Below are 7,500 nucleotides of genomic sequence, written 5' to 3' on the forward strand. Positions count from 1 at the left end.
TGTGTGTGTGTCATGATCTAGGTGTTCCTTCCAGGTGCTGTGTGTATTTAAATCTAGCTTGGATAATGTGTGTGTTGATTATAGGTTGTTGTGTGTGTTTTGTCTGTAGGTTGGTGAGCAGGTGTATCTTGTGGAGGGACAGCAGATCTTCCCCTGTCCTCCCCTCTGACCACAAGCCCAGTCCTAATGTAGTCCATGTTAGCAGCGCCACCTCTGTGAGTACTGGTTACTGAAACACGTCTGCAGAGTCATGATGACTGTACTGAGGCGCAAGTTGCCTAGCTTAATGAGCGTTGGGACCAGTAACTGAAAGGTCGCAGGCGAACCCTGACTACCGTGAAAAATCTTCAATGTGGTGCTGATCCCAGGCCTGCGCGTGTTTCCGTATGTCCTGTGTGTCTGCTAGATGGTGCTGATCCCAGGCCTGTGTGTGTTTTCCATATGCCCCTGTGTGTCTGCTAGATGGTTGCTGATCCCAGGCCTGCGTGTGTTTCCGTATGCCCTGTGTGTCTGCTAGATGGTTGCTGATCCCAGGCCTGAGTGTGTTTCCGTATGTCCTGTGTGTCTGCTAGATGGTGCTGATCCCCAGGCCTGGTGTGTTTCGTATGCCCGTGTGTCTGCTAGAGGTGCTGATCCCAGCCTGTGTGTTTTCCGTATGCCCTGAGTGTCTGCTTAGATGGTGCTGATCCCAGCCTGTGTGTGTTTCTGTATGCCCTGTGTGTCTGCTAATGGTGCTGATCCCAGGCCTGCGGTGAACCTGCGTTGCGGCGTGGGCAGCACCTGGATGAGGTGGTGTGTGTCCCCCTGGTTAAATGGGCTGTTGGAGCGGGCGCTGGCCACCGTGGGCAGCAGAGGATGAGCCCTGTGGAGAAGAAGAGGCGCCAGCCTCACACACACTCTGGACAGCTGAGCACCGTCCGGGCCGGGGTGGTGGCCGCTGCACTCACCACCTCACAGGTAGACAGTAGACACACACACAGAGACAGACACACACAGACACACACACACAGGTAGACAGTAGACACACACACAGAGACAGACACACACACTGGTAGACAGTAGACACACACACAGAGACACACAAACACACACAGGTAGACAGTAGACACACACACAGAGACAGACACACACACACTGGACAGCTCTTTCTCTCTCTCTGTCTCTCTGTCTCTCTCTCTCTCTCTCTCTCTCTCTCTCTCTCTTTCTCTCTCTCTCTCTCTCTCTCTCTCTCGCTCTCTCTTTGTCCTCCTGGTCTCCTGTCTGTCCCTGCTGGTCCCTGGTCCAGTCCAGTCTGACCGTCTCTCTCCTCTCCTCCAGTCCCTCCTGGTCCCTGGTCCAGTCCAGTCTGACATTTCTCTCCTCTCCTCCAGTCCCTCCTGGTCCCTGGTTCCAGTCCAGTCTGACCGTCTCTCTCCTCTCCTCCAGTCCTCCTGGTCCCTGTCCAGTCTGACCATCTCTCTCCTCTCCTCCAGTCCCTCCTGGTCCCTGGTCCAGTCCAGTTCTGACCATCTCTCTCCTCTCTCCAGTCCCTCCTGGTCCCTGGTCCAGTCTGACCGTCTCTCTCCTCTCCTCCAGTCCCTCCTGGTCCAGTCCAGTCTGACCGTCTCTCTCCTCTCCTCCAGTACCTGCTGTCCCTGGTCCAGTCTGACCGTCTCTCTCCTCTCCTCCAGTCCCTGCTGGTCCCTGGTCCAGTCTGACCGTCTCTCTCCTCTCCTCCAGTCCCTGCTGGTCCCTGGTCCAGTCCAGTCCCAGGTGGTAGAGTACAGTCTGACCGTCTCTCTCTCCTCTCCTCCAGTCCCTGCTGGTCCCTGGTCCAGTCCAGTCCCAGGTAGTAAGAGTACAGTCTGACCGTCTCCTCTCCTCTACCTCCAGTCCCTGCTTTGTCCCTGGGTCCAGTCCAGTCCCAGGTGTTTAGAGTACAGTCTAACCGTCTTATCTCCTCTTCTCCAGTCCCTGCTGGTCCCTGGTCCAGTCCAGTCCCAGGTGTAGAGTACAGTCCTGATCGTCTCTCTCCTCTCCTCCAGTCCCTGGTCCAGTCCAGTCCCAGGGTAGAGTACAGTCTGACCGTCTCTCATCTCTCCTCCAGTCCCTGCTGGTCCCTGGTCCAGTCCAGTCCCAGGTGGTAGAGTACAGTCTGACCGTCTTCTCTCCTCTCCTCCAGTCCCTGCTGGTCCCTGATCCAGTCCAGTCCCAGGTGGTAGAGTACAGTGTGGACCGTCTCTCTCCTCTCCTCCAGTCCCTCCTGGTCCCTGGGTCCAGTCTGACCGTCTCTCTCCTCTCCTCCAGTCCCTGCTGGTCCCTGGTCTAGTCCAATCCCAGGTGGGTAGAGGTACAGTCTGACACGTCTCTCTCCTCTCCTCCAGTCCCTCCTGGTCCCTGGTCCAGTCTGACCGTCTCTCTCCTCTCCTCCAGTTCCCTGCTGGTCCCTGGTCCAGTCCAGTCCCAGGTGGTAGAGTACAATGTGACCATCTCTCTCCTCTCCTCCAGTCCCTGCTGGTCCCTGATCCAGTCCAGTCCCAGGTGGTAGAGTACAGTCTGACCGTCTCTCTCCTCTCCTCCCAGTCCCTGCTGGTCCCTGGTCCAGTCTGACCGTCTCTCTCCTCTCCTCCCTGCTGGTCCCTGGTCCAGTCTGACCGTCTCTCTCCTCTCCTCCAGTCCCTGCTGGTCCCTGGTCCAGTCCCAGGTGTAGAGTACAGTCTAACCGTCTCTCTCCTCTCCTCCAGTCCCTGCTGGTCCCTGGTCCAGTCCAGTCCCAGGTGGTAGAGTACAGTCTGACCGTCTCTCTCCTCTCCTCCAGTCCCTGCTGGTCCCTGGTCCAGTCCAGTCCCAGGTGGTAGAGTACAGTCTGACCGTCTCTCTCCTCTCCTCCAGTCCCTGCTGGTCCCTGGTCCAGTCTGACCGTCTCTCTCCTCTCCTCCCAGTCCCTGCTGGTCCCTGGTCCAGTCTGACCGTCTCTCTCCTCTCCTCCAGTCCCTGCTGGTCCCTGGTCCAGTCTGACCGTCTCTCTCCTCTCCTCCAGTCCCTGCTGGTCCCTGGTCCAGTCCTGACCGTCTCTCTCCTCTCCTCCAGTCCCTGCTGGTCCCTGGTCCAGTCCAGTCCCAGGTGGTAGAGTACAGTCTGACCGTCTCTCTCCTCTCCTCCAGTCCCTGCTGGTCCCTGGTCCAGTCCAGTCCCAGGTGGTAGAGTACAGTGTGGATGTTTCTCTCCCGGAACACTTCCTCCTGCCTCATACCATCACTCTGCCTGTGGCCAGGGACGCACGGGTCACACAGGACAACCTCACAGGTACACACACACACACACACACACACACACACACACACACACACACACACACACACACACACACACACACACACACACACACACACACACAGACACAGACACAGACACAGACACAGACATAGACACACACAGACACACACAGACACACACAACAGACACACACACAGACATACACTCCTATCCCCCTCCCCTCTCTGTCCAGACTCTGAGGTGGTGATGGTACCACTGAGGTTCCAAGCCCACGTGGCCGGTCGGTTCCGGTGCCAGCTGGTTCTGCAGTCGTGGCGTGACATCAGAGTCTACCTGCTGGAAGCCGTGGTTACCGCAGAGGGAGACCACGCCCAGCTAGAGTTCACCACGCCCGCTCACCTGTCTGTCACTCAGGACATCCCTCTGGTAGGTGGAGGAGGAGGGACAGGAGAGGAGGAGGAGGAGGAACAGGAGTGAGGGGAAGGAGGAGAGAGGTGGAGGAGGAGGAGGGACAGGAGAGGAGGAGGAGAGAGGGAAGGAGGAGGAGGAGGAGAGAGGGGAAGGAGGAGAGAGGTGGAGGAGGAGGAGGAGGAGGAAGAGGAGATGTGGAGGTGGCAGGCTTTGTGCTCTGGAGTGGCTGAAGAGTTGAATTGTGTGTTGGGTGGTTGTGTATGTGTGTGTTGTGTGTATATGTGTGTTGGGTGTGTGTGTTGTGTGTGTTGGTTGTGTGTGTGTGTGTGTTGGGTGTGTGTGTGTGTTGGGTGTATGTTGGGTGTATGTGTGTTGGGTGTGTGTTGGGTGTGTGTTGGGTGTATGTGTGTGTTGTGTGTATGTGTGTGTGTGTGTGTGTGTGTGTGAACATTCTCCCTGATGTGTGTGTGAACATTCTCCCAGGTCCACCTGAGGACCAAGGCTAATTTAGGTTTAGGGGCTAGGTTTGGGTTAGAATTAGGTTTAGAATTAGCATTAGGGTTAGGGGTTAGGTTTGGGTTAGAATTAGGTTTAGAATTAGCATTAGGGTTAGGGGTTAGGTTTGGGTTTGGGTTAGAATTAGGTTTAGAATTAGCATTAGGGTTAGGTTTGGGTTAGGGTTAGAATTAGCATTAGGGTTAAGGGTTAAGGGTTAGGTTTGGGTTAGAATTAGGTTTAGAATTAGCATTAGGGTTAGGGTTAGGGGTTAGGTTTGGGTTAGGGTTAGAATTAGGTTTAGAATTAGCATTAGGGTTAGGGGTTAGGTTTGGGTTAGGGTTAGAATTAGCATTAGGGTTAGGGGTTAGGTTTGGGTTAGAATTAGGTTTAGAATTAGCATTAGGGTTAGGGGTTAGGTTTGGGTTAGAATTAGGATTAGAATTAGCATTAGGGTTAGGTTTGGGTTAGGGTTAGAATTAGGTTTAGAATTAGCATTATGGTTAGGGGTTAGGTTTGGGTTAGGGTTAGGGTTAGAATTAACATTAGGGTTAGGGGTTAGGTTTGGGTTAGAATTAGGTTTAGAATTAGCATTAGGGTTAGGGTTAGGGGTTAGGTTTGGGTTTGGGTTAGAATTAGGTTTAGAATTAGCATTAGGGTTAGGGGTTAGGTTTGGGTTAGGGGTTAGAATTAGGGTTAGGGGTTAGGTTTGGGTTAGAATTAGGTTTAGAATTAGCATTAGGGTTAGGGTTAGGGGTTAGGTTTGGGTTAGGGTTAGAATTAGGTTTAGAATTAGCATTAGGGTTAGGGTTAGGGGTAGGAGTTAGGGGTTAGGGTTAGGGGTTAGGGATTAGGGGTTAGGGATTAGGGTTAGGGGTTAGGGATTAGGGTTAGGGTTAGGGGTTAGGGGTTGGAGTTAGGGTTAGGGGTTGGGTTGGGGAAAATAGGATGTGTGTGTCTCATCTTTCCTGGGTTTGGGTTAGAATTAGGTTTAGAATTAGCATTAGGGTTAGGGTTAGGGGTTAGGTTTGGGTTAGAATTAGGTTTAGAATTAGCATTAGGGTTAGGGGTTAGGTTTGGGTTAGGGTTAGAATTAGGGTTAGGGGTTAGGTTTGGGTTAGAATTAGGTTTAGAATTACCATTAGGGTTAGGGTTAGAATTAGGTTTAGAGTTAGCATTAGGGTTAGGGGTTAGGGGTTAGGGATTAGGGTTAGGGATTAGGGGTTAGGGATTAGGGTTAGGGGTTAGGGATTAGGGTTAGGGGTTAGGGTTATGGTTAGGGATTAGGGTTAGGGTTAGGGGTTAGGGGTTGGGGTTAGGGTTAGGGTTTTGGGTTAGGGGTTAGGGGTTGGGTTGGGGAAATAGGATGTGTGTGTCTCATCTTTCCTGTATTCTCTCCAGATCAATGAGAGCAGACAGGACTGGCATCTGCGAGGCTTGGTTAGTGGCTGTGGCTTCTACGGCCCTCCTGTGGTGTACATACGGGCCGGGGAGAAGACCTGTTACCCCCTTACCTTTAGACCCACCACACAGAGCATCGTCACGGTAATACACTCATCCCCCCTGCTCCTGCTCCGCATCTTCCTCCTCTTCCTCTTCCTCCTCCTGTTTCTCTGTCTTCTCTCTGTCCTTCCTTACCCTCTCCCTTCACTTTTTCACAAGGGGAGAGAGTGGGAGAGAGAGAGAGTGGGGGAGAGAAAGTGGGGGAGAGAGTGGGAGAGAGAGAGAGTGGGGGAGAGGGAGAGAGTGGGAGAGATAGAGGGACAGGGAGAGGGAGAGAGATATGGAGAGAGAGCGAGAGAGAGAGCAAGAGAGAGAGGGAGCGATAGAGAAAGTGGGAGAGAGAGAGAGAGTGGGGGAGAGGGAGAGTGGGGGAGAGGGAGAGAGTGGGAGAGAGAGGAATAGATAGAGAGAGGGACAGGGAGAGATAGAGAGAGTGGGGGAGAGATAGAGAGGGGGAGAGATAGAGAGAGAGAGTGGGGGAGAGAGAGAGAGGGGGGAGATAGAGAGAGGAGGAGCGAGAGAGAGAGAGAGGAGGAGAGAGAGAGAGAGTGGGGGAGAGAGAGATAGAGGGGGAGAGAGAGAGAGGGGGGGAGAGGATTACCAGGATTAGCAGCAATACTCCCTCCCTGCATGAAGGCGACTGAGGAGACAGGAATCCTCCTGGCTAGTTTTACCTCCATCTGTCCTGGGTTCAGTTCCCTCAGGTATTACAGTCACATACTGAAACTGTACCCACTTATCTGGGTATAAGGTCTGCTAAGTGGCATATACACTATATTATCATGCTAACAGCTCCACTTGCTGTCAACTTGGTTGATGTATCATTTTCCTGTCAGCCTTCATTTTTAAACCACGTTGAGGTCAGGTAATGAGTCATTGGACATTTAATCTACACTTCTACCTTTTGGCTGTAGAAGGAGAGAGTGTATATCTGTGTCTATTGTTCCTTAGTGTATCTCAGCAACTGAGGTAGAGCTGACAGTTGATAGCTTCAGAGTTGAGTTGTTTTGTTCACAGTCTGGATTGATACATGACACAGCATCTCTATCTATCTCTCTATCTCTCTCTGTCTCTCTCTCCCTCTCCCCCATCACTCTCTCTCTCCCACTCTCTCTCTGTCTCTCTCTCTCTTTCCCTCTCCTCTCTCCCCCCTCTCTCTCTCCCCCTCTCTCTCTCTCTCCCCCACTCTCTCCCTCTCCCCCTCGCTCTCTCTCTCCCCACTCTCTCTCTGTCTCTCACTCTCTCTCTCTCTCTCTATCTCTCTCTCTCTCTCCCCCTCGCTCTCTCTCTCCCACTCTCTCCCTGTCTCTCACTCTCTCTCTCTCTTTCCCTCTCCTCTCTCCCCCCTCCTATCTCTCTATATCTCTCTCTCTCCCCCCTCTCTCTCTCTCCCACTCTCTCTCTGTCTCCCACTCTCTCTCTGTCTCTCTCTCTCTCTCTCTCTCTTTCCCTCTCCCCTCTCCCCCCTCTCTATCTCTCTCTCTCTCTCTCTCTCTTTCCCCCACCTCTCTCTTTGTCTCTCTCTCTGCTGGGCCTGATAAGCCCATTGATTAAAGCAGTCTCTCTTTGTCTCTCTCTCTGCTGGGCCTGATAAGGCCATTGTAAAGCAGTCTCTCTTTGTTTCCCCAACCTCTGGAAACAGTCTAAAGAAATAGAACCGTATTTGATGGGTCTGTGTTAGAGTGTGTCTGTGACAGTCTACATATGTAGGTGTTTTCTGCCTGTCCTCGTGGGTCTGTGACAGTCTACATATGTAGGTGTTTCTGTCTGTCCTCGTGGGTCTGTGGACAGTCTACATATGTAGGTGTTTCTGTCTGTCCTCGTGGGTTGTGACAG

The 7,500-nt window shown here is 52.9% G+C and overlaps 1 protein-coding gene across 1 annotated transcript in view; it reads left to right on the forward strand.

The window, feature by feature from the left end:
• Nucleotides 1-7,500, forward strand: part of LOC109886862 (cilia- and flagella-associated protein 47) — a 49,731-nt gene that overhangs the window by 24,674 nt on the left and 17,557 nt on the right. Inside the window, exons 16-21 of the mRNA XM_031813326.1 lie at nucleotides 110-215; nucleotides 573-653; nucleotides 745-957; nucleotides 3,144-3,285; nucleotides 3,488-3,681; nucleotides 5,563-5,706. Of these exons, the coding sequence (XP_031669186.1) occupies nucleotides 110-215; nucleotides 573-653; nucleotides 745-957; nucleotides 3,144-3,285; nucleotides 3,488-3,681; nucleotides 5,563-5,706 (880 nt within the window). The remainder of the gene's footprint in view (nucleotides 1-109; nucleotides 216-572; nucleotides 654-744; nucleotides 958-3,143; nucleotides 3,286-3,487; nucleotides 3,682-5,562; nucleotides 5,707-7,500) is intronic.

The sequence above is a fragment of the Oncorhynchus kisutch genome, unplaced genomic scaffold, assembly GCF_002021735.2.
Source record: "Oncorhynchus kisutch isolate 150728-3 unplaced genomic scaffold, Okis_V2 Okis05a-Okis16b_hom, whole genome shotgun sequence".
Lineage (NCBI taxonomy): Eukaryota > Metazoa > Chordata > Actinopteri > Salmoniformes > Salmonidae > Oncorhynchus > Oncorhynchus kisutch.